At 49.1% G+C, this 17,456-nt stretch overlaps 2 protein-coding genes across 4 annotated transcripts in view; one reads left to right on the top strand and one right to left on the bottom strand.

Annotated features, from left to right (window-relative positions):
• The window catches only part of AAGAB (alpha and gamma adaptin binding protein), a 27,419-nt gene extending 22,774 nt beyond the window's left edge, over positions 1-4,645 (top strand). Inside the window, exons 7-10 of the mRNA XM_025215091.1 lie at positions 1-37; positions 2,008-2,112; positions 2,688-2,737; positions 3,308-4,645. The exon at positions 1-37 is cut by the window's left edge and continues 105 nt beyond it. Of these exons, the coding sequence (XP_025070876.1) occupies positions 1-37; positions 2,008-2,112; positions 2,688-2,737; positions 3,308-3,385 (270 nt within the window). The 3' untranslated portion in view covers positions 3,386-4,645. The remainder of the gene's footprint in view (positions 38-2,007; positions 2,113-2,687; positions 2,738-3,307) is intronic.
• A 7,318-nt stretch (positions 4,646-11,963) lies between these two features.
• The window catches only part of SMAD3 (SMAD family member 3), a 25,782-nt gene continuing 20,289 nt past the window's right edge, over positions 11,964-17,456 (bottom strand). For 2 of the 3 annotated variants that reach the window (XM_006033315.2, XM_025215096.1), the window contains one exon: positions 11,964-16,977. In XM_006033315.2, coding sequence (XP_006033377.1) covers positions 16,854-16,977 — 124 coding nt within the window. In that variant the 3' untranslated portion in view covers positions 11,964-16,853. The remainder of the gene's footprint in view (positions 16,978-17,456) is intronic. The other variant, XR_003096156.1, reaches the window with a different exon arrangement.

Genomic DNA, 17,456 nt, shown 5'->3' with positions numbered 1-17,456 from the left:
TCCTGCTTCCTAAATGAAACGTTGCTGAGTACCATGGGTGGGAAAGAAGGCAAACCATGATGTATGTGTGTGTGTTTAAAAATAAATAAGAGGAATATTTCCAAAGAAAATCATGGGTAGGAAGACAGCTATTGCTCATTAGAGCCAACTTTGCTCTCTGACTGTAGAGTGACCAATACCAAAAAAGTCTCCAGTCTAACTGTATAGTGGTACCTCTCTCAAGATACTGTGCTGACTTGATTCCTGCTTTTGGATATTGCACTGCAAGAACAAGACCCAGAGCAGGAACTCAGTCAAAACAGTCCTTCAGAGAAACAGAAGTACAGATAAGTAATCTCTCCAGTTGTTGCTAGCTTGTTTGTCAGAGTCTTGATTTTAAAGAAAGCGTACCAACATCTATGGCTCCTCTTTATTAGATAGGCCTGCTTTTCATCACTGTTAATCTTTAAAACTTAATAGCAGGAAATGGAGAAGAATGTAGATCCTCAGTTAACAAAACCTAGGGGGGAATTTTAACCTGGTGAACAAAATACAGACCCAGCGGAGCATGTGTTCCCAGCAGCAACCTGGCTACACGCCCCCCCACCCCTCCCCACCCACCCACACAGAGTGAGACACTTGGGCTAGGATTTGCCAGTATCATGAGAAACCAACTGACCCTTTTAAGCAGAGACTTTTTTTTCTGGAGGGAACAGGCCCAACCCTGCATGGGGTTGGTTCTCTTTGTCATATTGCCTCACTTGGCCCTCGGGTACAAATTGTGTCCCCAAAATGTACCTTTAGGCAACAGCCATCAATTCCGCAAAGACCAGGATTAGGACAGTGCTTATGAATCACTTGATGGTAGGTGGAGTCAAAGAGGCTAGGAGACCTTTTGAGCCTTATGGTCTACTGAGTTAAGCATAGTTAGGGCAAGCTAGTTCTTGCCGTCACACCACGCAAAGCGGGGTAGCCATGACCACGTCCTTTGGCTCCCTGCCCAAGTGACCAGCTGCTCATTTAAAGCTGGAGCAATTGGAAGAGCCACTGGCACAGTTCTGGAGAGGGACTCGAACTCGCACCACTGTGATACTGCACCTGCTCTGCTACCACCACCTGCGAGGTGAGGTAGGAGTGTAAAATTCATGACTTCTTAAATCCTAGTGTTTTTCTTTTTTCCCCCCTATTTTGGACTTCTGGCAGTTTGAGCTTTTAGAGGTCACACTTCCAAGACTTTCTCCTCAACCAGAAAGCAAACAGCATTGTTTTAATGTAATCACGAGTCCAGGAGCTCAGGCTTTAAGCAATGCAATAGAAATCAAGTGAGGCAGCAAGGCTGCACTTACCTCAGAGAGCAGCTGCCAATCTCATGCTTTGCCGAGAAGTTTTCTCCGGGTCACTTGGCAGAGAATCAGACTTCATGATGGATCCTGCCACTATTGAAGGAAAGATCTTAACAGCTCCCTGTAGAAAGTTAGCTATAATGTGTATTTCTGTCCAAGATTTATACTGTTCAGTATTGTAAACCAGAAGAACACAAATATAAGCAAAGTCCATGCCTTTGAGCTGGATTTGCTGCATTCGAGGTATAACCTGTAATTCATGTAGCACTGGATGGCTAATGGACATTATCCAAGACCTGTTTTGGGGGACTCTTTGCCCAAACATCAAGTCAGACTCTTTCTATAATCCACAGCTGTTGCAAAGCAGATAGTTTAGTGACCAGCAAGAAACCCTCTTAAACTTTGACATGTTTACAATAATTTTAAACCAAGTTCTTGAAACCCCATATCAAGTTCAAAAACCTTTTAATGTGCCATGTCCAAACTCGGTGATGTTGCAGTTAGCGCCGCTATCCAGCTGTTTGAACCAGTGGAAAATACAGAACTGTCACTGCAAAGGGAGCCAGGAACCTGTCGCCAGTTCTCAATCTGCTTTGTTATCTTCAGCCACTCACCTTAAAACTAATAATGTGCTTGGCCAAGAAGAAAAATCTGGCTTAGATCAGCTTTAACCTGCTTCTTGCAGATCCCATGCTCGATATGGATATTCAAGAGCTTGCCAGTCTGACCACAGGAGAAGGCGACCTGGAGAATTTTGAACGACTGTTTTCAAAGCTGAAAGAAATGAAAGGTACAGTCCCTGTGAATGAAGCGTACATCATCTGTAATGCCCAAGCCCTTCAACAGACGTGCACTCTGGGATCCAGTTCAGAGACTGAAGACTCACATGGGTCTCTCTTCCGGGGGCTGAAATCTGGTTTAACAGTTGCTCTCTTCTTGTTGTGTTGCGCCCTTCCTTTGAGCTAATACTGAAAGGCCTACCCCTCAGTTAGCTAGCTCATTACCTTCTCTGTAAGTAAATCTGTGCTCAGGACTCAGTCCTTTCCCCACATTGTAGACTTGATCTTCTCTATACGAGCCCCCCAGCAAGAATTAACTCAGCTTCTACAAGTTGCTGACCTTGAGGTTTAAGGCACTTTCAGGAACATTGGACAGATGAAGTCCAAAGTGCCTAGAGGCACTGAAGCTCCAACCTAGGCCAATTTTCACAATCCTCCCCAAAATCTCCCATGTCCCACTCTAGAATTTTCCAGTATTTTAGTGACACACCAGCACCGAGGCCTTCTCTCCCCATCTCTTTGCTGAGGTCTGGTGCTGACCCTTGAGGAAGACCAGTCTAATGTTGCATTTCTCTTCGCCCCACAGACAAGGCAGCCACGTTGCCTCGTGAGCAGAGGAAGCTACATGCAGAAAAGGTGAGGTGCGCCATAAGAACCGAGTTCTTCCACCTGCAATTCCAGCTGAAGGGGTCCTCTGTCTGAGCAGCTTTTAGATTTACAGGTGTTTTAGCTGGGTGTGACCTGATCTGCTTACTGAGAAAAACTCTTCTGCTGCCGCAGCTCTGTAGGTACAGAGCTCATCCCAAACACCACGAATGAGTGGATCATGCTTGACTGGGCCTGTTCCTGAACCCTCAGGAAGAGAGTGACCCTCTATCAAGTGGGTAGGGGGTTCCCAAGATCAGAAATGAATGCAGTAGGGTATCTGAAGGCTGGAGCCCCCTTCCAGTGAAGCGTGCGCAGAAAGTCTCGCTGACTTCATTGGAAGAGAGATCAGGTCACAGTCCTCACAAACGACACCAAGACGTTGGTGCCTTAGGAGTTCTGAGGCCTCCGTCAAGCCATCGCATCCCTCTTAGCGTGAAAGAGAAGAGCCCTTCAGCTGGGAGCCCTGGGTTTTGTTGTGCCTCCTGCATTGGCTTGTTGCTTAGTTTGCATTTACCAGCAGGTAGCGCAGCGTTTTCACCTCTTCACACTGATTCACAGGTGGCCAAAGCCTTCTGGATGGCGATCGGAGGAGACCGAGACGAGATAGAAGGCCTCTCCTCAGATGAAGAAAACTAAGTTCTTCTGTAGCTGCTTGCAGTAGAGCTGATTGACAGCCGTGAAGTAACACTGGTCCCTCCGTCCCTGGACAATGTTTTTTTTTCCTTTTGCTGAAGACCCCATTTTGCTTTGATTGTTCGGCTGGTTGAAAGCCGCCGCCGCCTCCTCGAGCACTACATTCCACAGCACGTGTCGTGCATTTCAAGACTTGTGCTTCCCTTGCTGCTCCGTCCTGCGGCCGCATGCTCCATCTTTGACAAGAAATAATAAGTCCCTTTGCATTTTTCCAATGGCCATTTTTCATTGTTTCCCCTCGAGTATTCAAAGAACGTGTTCCTGGCCATCACTTTGGGCTGCTGGTCGTCGGAGGCTCAAGACCTCACGCAACACACCCCCTGGGCATCCCCCATGTCCCAGGCTGGTCCCTCACATGGAGGGGTGCAAGCTACAGGCCCACTTGGCAGGAGGTCTCCAAGAGCCCAAAGCAGTCCCAGGAGATGACCAGAGGCATTGTGAGTGGATCTCAGCCTTCCCTACAAGTCGGGAGGGGAAGGAAGCCATGCTGTCCCTTGGCCAGTGAGGGTAGGCTTGCAGTGACCTTTCCTACAGCTTCCTTCTGTGCTTTGCCATCTCTGCCTGTTTCCTAATGCACACCCCCGGGGGCTGCACACCCTGTAAGCTCGAGTGACCGCTTTTCTTGTCTCCTTGCTGCCCAGCTGGGCAAGACTTGGTTGTGCGGTAGACACAAGGCAACCAAATAGAGCAGAACTACACGCACCCAAGACCAGCACTTACCCAAACACCCGAGAAAGTTGATGCTTCATCATCTTGCTGCCTTGAAGTCTCTCACGTGGAAGACTGATGGAGTTTTTTGAAGAGCTAAGATGGTGCGTGACGGCGAGGTGGCTGAGCCCAATGGCCTCGGGGAGCAACCGAACCGACCAGAGGCGCCCCCACGCCCAACCACTGTTCCTTGTCGTGCTGCAGAGTCGGGGGGATTGGCAAGGGAGAGGTGCTAGCACTGCTCAGATGACCCTGCCGCTCACCTTTTGCACGTGAAACTGTCTCTGACCTCAAGAAGATCTGTGAAACCACAGCACAGCTCTGCCTGATGAGCACAGTTTGGTCAGAAGAATTCAAGGGCTCTGGAATAGCCAGGATTGTCAGCCTGGGTAAGGGAAGTGTTCACAATGGGTCTTGTCAGTGCAATTGCCTTGTACCACAACTATCCCTAAAGTCCTTGCTGTCAGTCGGTATCTCAGTCAAAGCTTAAAAAAATAAATAAATAAATGCTCGCGCGTCAAACTAGCTGTTGTGGATAGAAAACTGTAGGGACTTAAAAGATCCTTCCAGATTGTGTTGTACTTTTTTTTTTTCTTTTCCTTTATGATCTAAAGTCGGTTTGTTTGATTTTTTTTTTTTGTTTTTTGTTTGGCTGCAGAAGTTCTCAGCAAAATCAGTATTTCAAAAATGAATAAAGCACTTGTTCGTGGAAAAGCTAAATGCCAAGTGGCTGCATCTATCTCGGGTATGGTTTCTCTGCTCGCTGTAGCACGGTAACAAGCCCAGGTCTCCGCACCTGTGCAAGAGTTTGAAGTTGTTGCCAGCCGTGTACCGTCACGAGTTCAACAACACTGCTCCCAGGAGATGAATTTTGCCTGTTGTTCGGAGCGACGCCATCCCATGAGCTGCACGGACCCTTGAATCAGGCTGTTATATTAGCCTACTTAGCAGGCTTTATAAACCGTTTTGAACGGGGCGGCAACACACGGCCTACTGAGCCAGAAGACTTTGCCCACACCTGTGCTGGGCCTCGGCGGCTGGAAGCTGCGTCCACCTTACTGCCACTTCTCCCTGGCCACATCATGGATGCAACTGGGCCCGTGCTGCATTGGAGCTGGCTTGTTCCAGCTTGCGGCTTGACAAGGCTGGTTGGTGGCCCCTGGATTAAAAGGTTAGACTCTAACAGGAGCCTTGACCAGCGCTTAAAGCACGGCCATGCCGCTGCTGCCTTTTGCTCAGACATAGCTGTGTTTCAGCGGTGGCTGGAGTGAAGTGCACGTGAAGACAGCCCTTTGCGGTCCGGTGAGGTCTGGTTCCAGGGGGCGAAGAGGGGACCACCAAGAAGCTGCAGACATTGGAAGGATCCATTGCTGGGTACAGTCTGTGCAAGAACGGTCATAGAGGAGTGTTCGAGGGAAAAACAAGTGCAAAGGTGAACATCCCTAGCCCTGGAAAGGGTTAAAGCTTCAGCAGTCCATCAGTCTGCACACTTCACATCTGTTTTCCTTAGAGGTCCGTGGCTTGTCTGGAGGGAGATGGCAGTGGGGCTGGTAACGCTGAGCATGAGCAAACTTCACCCTGAAAAGCCGTGACAGAACCGCGCTCTTCGAGCGTGGGGCTGAACCGGCGGCCTCCCACGGCAGTGCAGCAAACTGCTGAAGTTGCCGACGCTGCTGCTGCGACACATAACGGGAGTCGCTGGCGTACGGCTGCAAGGATAGAAGGACACGGCACCCTCTGACACTGGGTACTTGTAGGTGCAGCGTGGGGGCCGTGAAAACAAGTCTCAGCCGTGTCCCAAATCCATCTCAAGCCCTTTTCAAAGCAAGCGCTAGCATCAGCAAGACTTCTGGCACGTTATTTCTGCTCCTGGAAATGTTCCTCTTCCTTTACCCTGTGTGTCTGTGCAGGCACTTCTGTCCCAGCACGAGCAGTCCCTCCTCTGGCTCCTCATTGCCCTTTTAATCCACTCGGCTTTGGCACAGCGCCGTCAGATGTGCCGGAGCCGCGATATATAGAGCGGGTCGCTTGTCAACCGCGACCTTCCTTAACGTAACCCAGGCCTGCTCGTGAGCTCAGAGCTGGCACCATTTATTCATGTAGTCTTCAAGGGGAAAAGAAAAAAAAGTCCCCTGCTGTTATCTGCTGAGCAGCCTGTTCAAAGCAGTAATTGTGGATCTCTTGCCAATGGCTCAAGAAGATGCACGTTTTTTAGGCCGTGTGTAGAGCAGTTTGCTGTTCGGACCGGCTCCTCGAGCCCAGGGCTAGTCTACATGCCATTCTGCTTACACAGAACGACAAGCTGGAAGACGATGTTTGTAGCTGACCTGCTCATTGGCTCAATCGCAGAATGCAAAACCGTCCAGGAGAAATAAAATGGCTGAATACCATCGCTTGTTAGCCAACCTCCAGCCCCAAGAAACCAAAGACAGTGGAAATGCAGGGTCATCAAGACCAATCCTAGACCAAGACCAAAGGAATGTGTTGCTCCTCATGCCTCAGCCCAGAGCGGAGGCCAGTGCTACTTGCTAAGAATAACGGGAAGGTCAATTAACGAGAGCTGACGTGTTGCGAGGCACGGCCAATGTTTGCCGTCACCGGGGAGTTGGTCTATTTTTTCCAGCGCGCGATTCTCTGAAAGCCTTGACGAGCACTGTGCCTCCCGCTACCTCGCCCCAGCCTGAAGGCTCATTCACCCCCATGAAAATGTTCCACCCCAGCACATGGACCGTGGTGCTGGACAGCACCGAGCATCCTTTGTAACCGAGAGCCCCAACCACTTCAGCACGTGTCCGGCTACGAGGGGCCCTTTAGAGGAGGCGTGCTGCAAAAAGAATTGGGATAAGTGATTTGCGGCAGAGGGCTGGCAGCTCTGCCAAGGGCGTTGTGAGGTCTAAGACATCTACGCTTGCCCAGCAAGTGAGGACACCCAGCTAAAATGTTTCATAAAGGGTCAGGTACTACTGCTATCACCCTGCAGCGGCTGCTGCTGGAGGGGTTGTCTGACCTGCACTAGGTGAAGAGTTGGTGCATCTCCGAGTGCTTTGGCACTGCTAGCTCCCAGCTCGGCTCAAAGGGACTGGGGATTTTTCAGGGTTGGGCGGGAGCAGCAGTGGGCTGCAGGGACAGGGAGGAGTCGGGTTGAGCCTCCTACCTGCGGCGAGTTCTGCTCCAGGCGTCTCCAAATCCCTTGGCTCATTTTGCCCCGTTTCCTGCAGGTGCCACCTTTGCCGTGCTCAGGTTGGTCTTCTGCAGCTCAGACGCCGGCACCCCCCTGCCACCTTTCCTGCCATGGTGCTTGGAGTGGGGCTGTGCCCAGGAGCCAGCACCCTGCTGCAGTGAGGACGTGGGCAGAGGTTCCCGTGATGGCTCGGGCCATGCTGTCACAGAAGGGGAGAACCCCTATTCCCCCCTGTCCTCATGGTATCCAGGAAACATGATTGCTCCTAAGGGGGTAATTCACAGCCAGCATGTCTCAGCACTAGGTAGCTGCAGATCTAGGCTGTAAGACGGACAAAAAAATTAATCTTAAAAAGGAAGCGCTCAATATCCCCTTTCATGAGCCAGTCTCTCCAGCCTCGTCTACCCTGGGAACTTGCTCAACGGCAGAGCAGGAAAGTAGGATGCTACCGTCTCCCACCACATTGTCACAGGCAAGCTAAGGGAGTACAAGCTGGATGGACTGTGGAGGTGGATATAAAACTGGCTGGAGCATCAGGCTCAGAGTAGGAATCAGTGACTCAATATCTGGTTGGCAGCTGGTATCAAGTGGAGTGCCCCAGGGGTCAGTCCTGGGGCTGGTTTTGTTCAATGTCTTCATCAATGACCTGGAAGATGGGATGGATGCACCCTCAGCAAGTGTGCAGATGACACCAATCTGGCAGGAGTAATAGATACTCTGGAGGGCAGGGCTAGGATTCAGAGAAACCTGGACGAACGGGGATTGGGCCAAAAAAAATCTCATGAGGTTCAACAAGGACACATGCAAAGTCCTGCACTAAGGAGGGAGCAATCCCCTGCACCGGTGCAGGCTGGGGGTGACGGGCTGGGCAGCAGCTCTGCAGGAAAGGACCTGGGGGGACAGGGGACAAGAAGCTGCACAGGAGCCAGCAGTGTGCCCTGGGTGCCAAGAAGGTGACCGGCATCCTGGGCTGCACGGGTAGCAGCACTGCCAGCAAGTTGAGGGCAGTGATTCTCCCCCTCTATTCAGCACTGGGGAGGCCACATCTGGAGTCCTGTGTCCAGTTTTGGGCAACAAAAGTGGTGGGGGACATGACTTATGAGGGCAGGCTGAGGGAACTGAGCTTATTTAGCCTAGAGCAGCAGTTCTCAAACTTGTGTGTGTGTGTGTGTGTGTGTGTGTGTGTGTGTGTGTGTGTGTGTGTGTGTGTGTGTGTGTGTGTGTGTGTGTGTGGGGATCACTTAAATTGCTGAGGGTCCCGGCCAACTACTTACATTTTGTTGTTGTTGTTGTTCTACAAATCAAAGCAGATTTTAATATCAGTAGTCTTACCTTGCAAGTACAGGCATTCCCGATTGCTCTGCAACATTTCTGCAGACCACCTGAATGGAGCTTGGGGACCAGTGTGAGAACCTCTGGTCTAGAGGAGACCGAGGGGATTCGATAGCAGCCTTCAGCTTCCTGCAGGAGAGTTGCAGAGGATGGAGCTGGGCTGTTCTCAGTGGGGGCAGATGCAGGACAAGGAGCAATGGGCTCAAGCTGCAGCAAGGGAAGCTGAGGTTAGATATTAGGAAAAACTTCCTCACAAGGAAGATGGTGAAGCACTGAAGCAGGCTATACAGAGAGGTGGTGCAGTCTCCATCCTTGGAAATTTTTAAGACCCAGGTAGACCAAGCCTTGGCTGGGATGATGTAGTTGGGGCTGGTCCTGCTTGGAGCAGGGGGTTGCACTAGAGACCTCCCTGAGGTCCCTTCCAGCCCTCTCTTTCTGTGACTAAGAAACTGCATGAGCACATGTAGACGATGAACCAACAGCCTCACAGTGAACCCCTCCAAGCAGGCTTGCAGCAGAAACCGGGCCTGCCTCCCCACCTGAATGGCGATTGCCATAGCTGCAATGCTGAAGCTAGAAGAGGCCAGGAGCAATGCTCCACTTGCTTCTAGAGTCCCTGAGAGCGTGCAGAGGCCTCGTGTCACTGGGGCCGGTGAGGATACAGTGGCTTGATGGAAATCCTGCTTTCAAGGCAGTGCTTCCTGCCAACCCCGGGGCTGGAGAAAACCCTCCCTTAGGGCAGCAGGACGAGCAGACCAAGGTTTCAGAGCTACCCTGTGCATGTTGCATCTCCACAGAGAAGAGCCGCACAGGTGTTAGGAGTTCCCCCGTTGCAAGCTGGGATTGAGGCAGAAAACTTCCGCTAGCCAAGCCCCAGCACTGATGCACAGCGCTGCGATTACACTGAAAGGGAGAAGACATTCCTGCCCAGAGATCAATTTTATCACCCAACGTTTTGTCTGAAGGATGAGCGGCAGCTTCTGGATAAGACGTTTGCAGTGGGTCAGTATTTCAGTCTATTTTTCACGCAGTGTATTGTTCAGACTCCCCCACTTCCCTGCCCCAATGGGTTTGTGATTAAAAACTAAGTTAAGGTGACTGCGAACAGAGCACCCAGCGCAGCCCTTAAGAGCTTGAAAATGATTTACGGCATCACGCGTGCTTTTGGCAAACCTCCGTACAAAACCTGGACGAAGCCACTTCATGACCACATCGTTGGCGAGCTGAGTGGAAAAAGCATTCTTCCTCAATCCTTTGTCAGGAAAACAACCCCCCAAACACCTACGTCTCGGTCCTGTGGAGCGTTAGCAGGCCTGCGAGGAGCTCATGGAAGCAAGCAGAGTCGGTACATAGTACAGCGTTGCTCTGCCGCGTGAGCCATCTCCTTGCCCGCAGGTCATGCCAACGCGAAGCTGCTCCCCTTCCACCCCTGCCCACAGCAGCTGCTTACCTGTCTGGCAGCTGTATCCGCATTAGAAAGGGTATCGCTATGACTTGCTCCTGTGGAGGCAACTGCAGTGAATGCTGCGTACGCACGCCGTGGGCATCGGCCGTGGTGCTGAAGACCACCCAGCCCCTCTATGCTACACGCTTTGCTCTCGGTACCACGGACCTCCGGAGTTTGCTGATGACAACCACGTTCTTGAGTCTTGCGACTGGAGAACGTGCCCAAAATATGGGAAATAACACTGCCCGCCCCCCAATCAACTGAATGACCATGAAAGGGAGACATTAGCACACGTCTGCAACAGCCAGCAGAGGAGGGTTTCTTCTTGGTAAATGAACACGTGGCCTGGGGACGGGCCACTGAGCACGATTCAAAAGCACAGCACCCTGCCCAGTGCACCTGCAGGCGTGAGCTGCAGGAGGAAAACACATCTCAGTTTGCCACCAGCCGGGAGGAGCGCAGAGCCCTTCTCGCCCCTGCCAGGAGAGGAGACTTCCCGAAGTGGAGCCGTGATGCGAGCCAATACTGAAGTTCTGTATCTAGAAAATTTCCCTAAAAGGCATATTTGGGGTTGGGGGAGGAGGGTTATCTTCTATATGTTTCTGTTTGGAGACACAAGAAAGCAGGCTGAATTGCACAGTTAAAGGTGCAAGCAATTGCAGAGCCACCAGTGTGCTCTTAGTACGAGATCCTCCGAATACTCTGAATTGGCGCTTCTTCCCCTCCCCCCTAAAAGTACATGATGGTGTTAAAAAGGAAAGTTAGTGGGGAACCCATAAAATTGCTGCTCTCTCGACTCCTGCAAGAAACGGGACAGGACAGCAAAGCGATTGCCAATGAAGTTCAAAGCACCAGCTGGCCGTTACAATGAAATGCGTCATCTTCCAACTCAAGCAGTTCTGCATGCAGACGCTCGGTTTTGAGGGAGCTGGATGACAAAAGACGTGCCGAACTGGAAACTACCCCCAACACGTTTGCGTTGCAGGAGCCCCAGTGACAAAGGCTGGTTCCTTAGCAAGTTTTACCGCCCTCGCGGAGGAGACGCTTCTATCGCAACGGGCTGATTGCAAACCTGGCCAGCAAGCATCGCCGCGGGGGGTTTAAAGCCTATTTTGTTTTTCTAATTCAAAGCTCTTTAAAAAAAATTTTGCAGTGCCACTTCTTGTTGTGAAGGGAGGGGAAACTTCAGGCTAAGAAAGCCACAGGGATAACTATGGGATAACTATCAGGAAAAGGCCCCACGTGGACATCAGAGTCCATCCTCTTGCACTTATCTTCTTTGGAAAGGCGAAGGGCTGAGCTGCCCAAGCCCCATGCTTTCAACCTAAGACTTCAAGGCTCTTATCTGTGATCCATCCACCCCAATGCCACCCTTCACCTGGGCGGAAAGTTGCTAGTGACACAAGCCTGGGATCAAGCGTTAGGTGTTCCTGTGTTCACAGGCGCGTAGCAATGAGTTTCCACATTTCAAAGCCAATACATAACAGTTTGGTATATTAGGCAAAGCGGGGACCATTTTAGCCATGTTTGATCTTCAGCAAAACCCCTTCTCAAACTAGGGTTGCTGATATTTCTTATAAGTTTGTTCATCTCTTTAGATAAAGGCCACCACTGAGACTTCTCCTATCTCTCTGCAAAAGCTTCCTCTGACCTGCCGCATGCAACTAACTTCCAAAACTTCAGAAAGGAACAGTCAGGCTTGGTATATATGACCAGGGATGTTTTTCAGGAGCTGAAGTGGCCAGTGTTGAGTACGCATTGTTAAATAACTGTGGTTTCTAAAACGATCAATGCTTTCCCCACACTTGTCTGCCCTTTACATACAGGTATGCAATTTCTATTGGCTACAAAGCCTCCGTTTTCCAATTAAACTTTATTAATGTCAAAAAATAGAACTTACAGTTTCACATATGAAATACGAGGGCATAAATGGTACAGGCCTTGAGTAACAATAGGTGAATAATGCTTAACAAGCTAAAGCACATAAGGGACAGCACCATTCGTTAACGTACGAACTCAGGTTAAGGAAGTCTAAACTCTAATGCAAACATGCTTGTACATAGCTATAAAGGGGGAATAATTCAATCCAGAAACAAAGGGAGATTGGCCTCCTCCATCTCGAGAGTGAACTGGAAGCGACGTTGCAGCCAACTCCTCCAGCACTCGCGCGCTGGAGGAAACAGCAGATGAACGAAAGCATTCGCTCAGCAATGCCTGCTTGTCCTTTTTTAAACCCTCATTTTGTTGAAAATGAATTTTGAAGGACCAGAAGCGTGGGGGCAACAGCCCATCCGTGTGCGCTTGTTGGTAAAAGGGCCAAGCAGCAACACCTTGAACAAAAGCTCCAGCAGCATTAGCCGAACCAAATGCCAGAGCCGCCCGTTTTGTTTCACCCCCAGGACTTGGTGTTGAAATGGAGGTGGATGTCCCATTGCAATCACACCAGTAACTACTTTACAATTAACGGGTGCTGGGGAGGAGTGACTTTCCCACTTCTCCCTCTCCACCCTCCGAGTACCCTTTCGGTCAAAAATTAAATAGGATTCATCTGAGTATTTAAAAAGAGCTACATAAATATGAAAGCATGTATATAAATGAAGAGAATATACTGCATTTATTAACCATAAAGCTCAACTACTATATAGCAACTAATAACTGTTGGTTCTAGTTTAGACCAGCTTACTTGGGGTACTTCTACCTGCCTAGCGCCCCCGAGAACCAGGGCTGCTCTCACGGAGGGAGCCGGCTGTGTCGTTGAAGTCCTTCACCGAGCCGTGCTCCTCCTCCTAGTGCTTCTTCCACTTAGTGACTGGCAAGAGATGGGGATGCGGGCACCACCCGCTCCAGACCGAGATGTGAGACTTCTTCACCCTGCGAAGGATGCTACCCCGAGCACACCTGCCCCCGGAGGAAAGGGAACTGGCCGGATAGAAACGGTTTCTCAAAGGTCACCACCATTCCTGGGTACGTGCTAGTAGCAAGAGCCTCGAGAAGAACTGGATTGGGTTTCAATTCCTCCCTCTTTGCACATACGTATACTTTACTACTGCTGATGAGCGAGCGCGATAGCACTGGGTTACCTTAGAGCTAATTAAACACAAAATGCACACTGCAAGTCAGTTCAATACATTAAATCATAAAAAAAAAAAAAAAAAGAAAAAAAAATCACCACAGTCATTTAAAAACCACAAGGCTATCTGTAAACGCCTGCCAGCAGGCGTGCCCTTGTGTCTGACTACACCGATTAAAGAGAGTCAAAGTTCCTGCTAGTGACTCTGTACTTGTAACAAAAATGTATGAAACCCTGGTAAACTAGCCCAGACTACAGTGAAGAGAGAAGGTATTCCAGTACAGGTATGTAATCTAAGCTAGGGCATAGTTGACTGCATACATTTGTGCTACACATCAAAGCTACTGTAAATAAAAGTCTGAGAAAATAAGTATTTAAACATTTAAAAAAAAAATCAAGAATAAACACCTCACACACGCACCTCTGGAGCAATGCTGACTACACTAACCTAAGCCTAAGTGCTACCTATTCCCTTTCATTAGTGTCAACATAAAATGGTGCGATTAAGACGTGTAAAGTACATTTCAAATCTGAAGGGGAACGAGTTTTATCCATTTAAACCTGTGCAACACAAAAGAGCATTGTCGTTGCATCGCCTCTCCTCTCCGCTCTGCTTTTCAGTTGTTAGAAAGGTGCAGTACGTCCCACTTGAATTTGAGGAGATCTCAAAACCATAAAGCTCTTGTGAATTAATGCGAAGGCAAAAGGAAGGAGGATTTTAATATTCTAGCAAAGAATCTTTTCCCTTCGTATTTACTTGAACAGTACTGATCAACAGACTGACATTTTGAATCAGAATTCGTTTTATTGGCACAGTGAGGAGGTTGGAACCAAAATTTACTTTCGTGACCTGAATACTGCCTTTCTGGGCCATACATCAGGAAAAGTTAGCCGATTTGAACCCTCTACTGAACTGAACCAGTATCCAAGTGGTTTGCAAATTAAATCCAAATGCCAACGTGAGTGGGGTAACGGTTGGAAAAGATTCTTTCTGGGAATCTCATCTCAAAAAGGAGCTTCCTTCCTTTCCCCTGCTGCTGCCCTCCAAACTCAGCGTGGACTCCCAAGGCCACCATCAAGGGCAACGCAAATCCTGCTGTGGAACAGAAAGGGTCAGTTTTTGGGGATGATGCACCAATACACTTCAGCTTCCTCCATGCTTATGTAAGAGCAAAACCAGGGTTTGTTCAGTAAAATAATCCAGTGTGGCTTGAAGATGTTCTGGAAAGAAGCCTTGGGCCATTCTTAAATAGCACTTTCTCTTTCTAAGCATCACGGCCGTTCAGCCACCACCACAACCCGCTTCAGAATAAAGTGTTTCCATCAAGGACGTCAGAAGCCCATACCTGGAAGTAAATCAAGGTACACCCTACTTGGGCCCGTCTACATCAAGTCAAAGTATGAGGACAATCGGGTCTTGCGTTCTTTTGTGTGATTTGGAAAGAGGATCTTACCTGGTTCCCCTCTTGCCGCATGTGTCCGAAGCATTCAGAGAGAGTTTAACAAGTCAAGTGCAGCACCGAAACAGCAAGCTACCTACCCCTGAATACTTTGATTTAAGCACTGATGCTTACCGAGCACGCCACTGTCAACAGCTAGAGGTGAATGTTTTAGAAACTATAAAAGTGACTCAAAAAAAAAATCAAGTGCCATTGAAAGTCTTCCCTGGAACTCTCTGCCACAGGCAGGAATAACATACAAGCAGTCATTTTTCATTGCTGGTGGAAAGTTTTCCTCCAAGACCTCCCTTCATTTGCTAGGAAGAAACACCACTGGCAAGGAATTTCCTGCTGCGTGTTTGAAGAGTGTAACTGGTAGCTTAACTGCCCTGCCCCAGAGAGGCAGAAAGCCAGTTTGAAGTGGATGAATCTACGGGACCTTGCCTGCTATGCATGCCTCCCTCTTTGTTACTGCTTTCAGGAACAACACCGTGATTTGCAAACCCTGCATTGCGGGTAGCGCATGAAGACCGAGATACTAAAAGAATAAGCGCTACTACAAAGGCAGGTATGCGGCAACTCCTTATGCATCAAAAGAGTTAAAGCACAGACCCTCAAACCCCGATGTGTATGCGGTCCACTGAACACCTCCAGCAGTTCCACTGGACCGAAGGGGACTACTCCTCGCTGCTGTACCCAGGGCACGAACGGTTGCAGGACAGAGGCCTTGTCACGTGGCACTGCCAACAGCAGTCCAGTCTATACTTTCCTGAGTCACACTTAGGTTTTGCAGTTGTCTTCTAGATAAGATTTCCATAGGAAACTCTACAGAAGATAGGTTTTTCTCCGAACAGTTTGGCACAAATGCAGATCATGTTTAACACAAACGAAAAGCAACAGATGGTTGGGTAGCAAAGACTACGTTACAAAATGTATATGGCAAATTTTAGCTGTACCAAGAAATATTGGAATCCCCCCCTCCCCCAAGTTGCAGCTGCTGGCTGTGGCAGTCACCACTGGGAACAACAAGCATTACAGCAGCCTGGAGTGTGTATATTTAAAATGAGTATTTTATAATACATCTAAAATACACACTCCCCTTCCTTCCAGACAGTAACACACTTCAGAGCATTTTTAATCATTTCAGACAGTTTTTAAGCAGGGAGGTTCTCTGTAACGGACAGATGCTGGTTAAATTTGCCAAGCTGCGTGGCAGCACTGCCTGCTCTCGTTCTGTTCACTTCCAGGTGTTTTTTCTGAGAACGGCAGCAAGGACCAACTGGTTACTGAATTCAAGACCCAGCCACTGAATTCAAAGCTCTTAACGTTTATCAAGTGTAAGATACCGTTCAACATATCAAGATACAATGCAAAGTTCATGTGACTTATGCCAATGGACTACATAGCAAAGAAGACTCAATTCATCCAGATGTGGCAAGAGTTCACTGCGAGGTTCAAACACACGTCTGAGAGGTGCTCTAGCCAATACCACTACATTCAACAACATTTCAAGGAAGCCTTCATTTCGCTCCTTTGCTTCAGTCCAGTCTCCGAGATCCCTGCGATATCAACTGTATCCGTCACTCAAGAAACCAGGCCTGCCACATTGCCAGCTGTCCGACGCAAGAAGTTCGCTCTCTGGGGACTCTCTTTGGTGCTTTGCTAGCAGGCTCTTTGTGTGTGTTTTATTTAACATGTCTGTCTTCCCACGGCAGCTGCGGGTGCAGTCAGAGAAGACCAACATGGCCATCAAGTAGCAGAAGAGTGTTATGCAGAAGCAAGACTCAACAGGGAGGATCCCCAGCATCTGGCTTGAGAGAGATGCCGTGGCACTGGGCTGAGCGTGATGAGAAGGGCTCCCCGAACCGCAGGGCAGAAGGGGCTTCCGCGTGCTCAGAAGTCAACGTAGCAAAGGCAACACAGACGCGACGAAGGGCTAAGTGCAGAGCGCTGGCTTCACTCCGCAGAACTGGAAGTCCACGTTCTTAGCATAATAAGCTTCAGCTTCAAACTCTACCTCCAACGGCCCATCGTATTGTAACCAAAGTGCTAACGAAGGATCTGCGAAATGGCTTAAACGGGCATTTAGTTTAAAAACCATCTTGTGCTTTGCAGCTGATGCTTTCTCTGATCGTGCGAAGACTACAGGGAATTTATTTATTATGCTTTTTTGCTAAGGGTTAAACTGATTCCATTTTCCAGAGTCTTTGTTTTTCCCCCCAGGAGATGTTGCCTTAAGATACGCTGGAACAACGGATGCTCGGGGAGCCCATTTGTGTAAGGACCTTGTCTAGCCACTGCAAAGGGCCATTAAGATGCAGTTCAATCCAGCAGGGGGTACTGGTCACAGTCTGCCGCCTAGAAGAAAAAAACCCCACACAAATGTGACTTATAAAACTTTACAAATGTGAAGAGGTTTTACAGCTACTAAAACATTCTTTCCTGCTTAGACAACAGGCCTGCGTGTTAGCCCAGAGAAATGCCTTTCTCTATAGCACGTTTTTGGCACAGGCTGCTGTATTCTGGACGACACCGTTTTCCCCCTCCATTTGCCTTCTGATCAGGGCAGGAGATAACTGCAACCATCTATTTACTGCTGAAAGATTTCAAAAAAGAGGAACATCTGATCTTGGCAAGAGAGAAGGAAGGCTGTTATCTGAATGGCATTTTTCTGCTGCCTTTTAAGCCTTCACTTCTCATAATTACATCGGAGCTCATGTGCTTGCATGTTATTAAAACAAAGATCAGGGCACTCCCCTCTTAACCGCTGTGTTAGATTTTAGCGTGCGGTTCAAACATGGGAGACCACAGGACTTTGGAAAGAGCGGGGATCTTTC

This window comes from Alligator sinensis, unplaced genomic scaffold, assembly GCF_000455745.1.
Source record: "Alligator sinensis unplaced genomic scaffold, ASM45574v1 scaffold1423_1, whole genome shotgun sequence".
In the NCBI taxonomy this organism is placed as follows: domain Eukaryota; kingdom Metazoa; phylum Chordata; order Crocodylia; family Alligatoridae; genus Alligator; species Alligator sinensis.
This window is presented reverse-complemented; position numbering and strand designations above follow the sequence as displayed.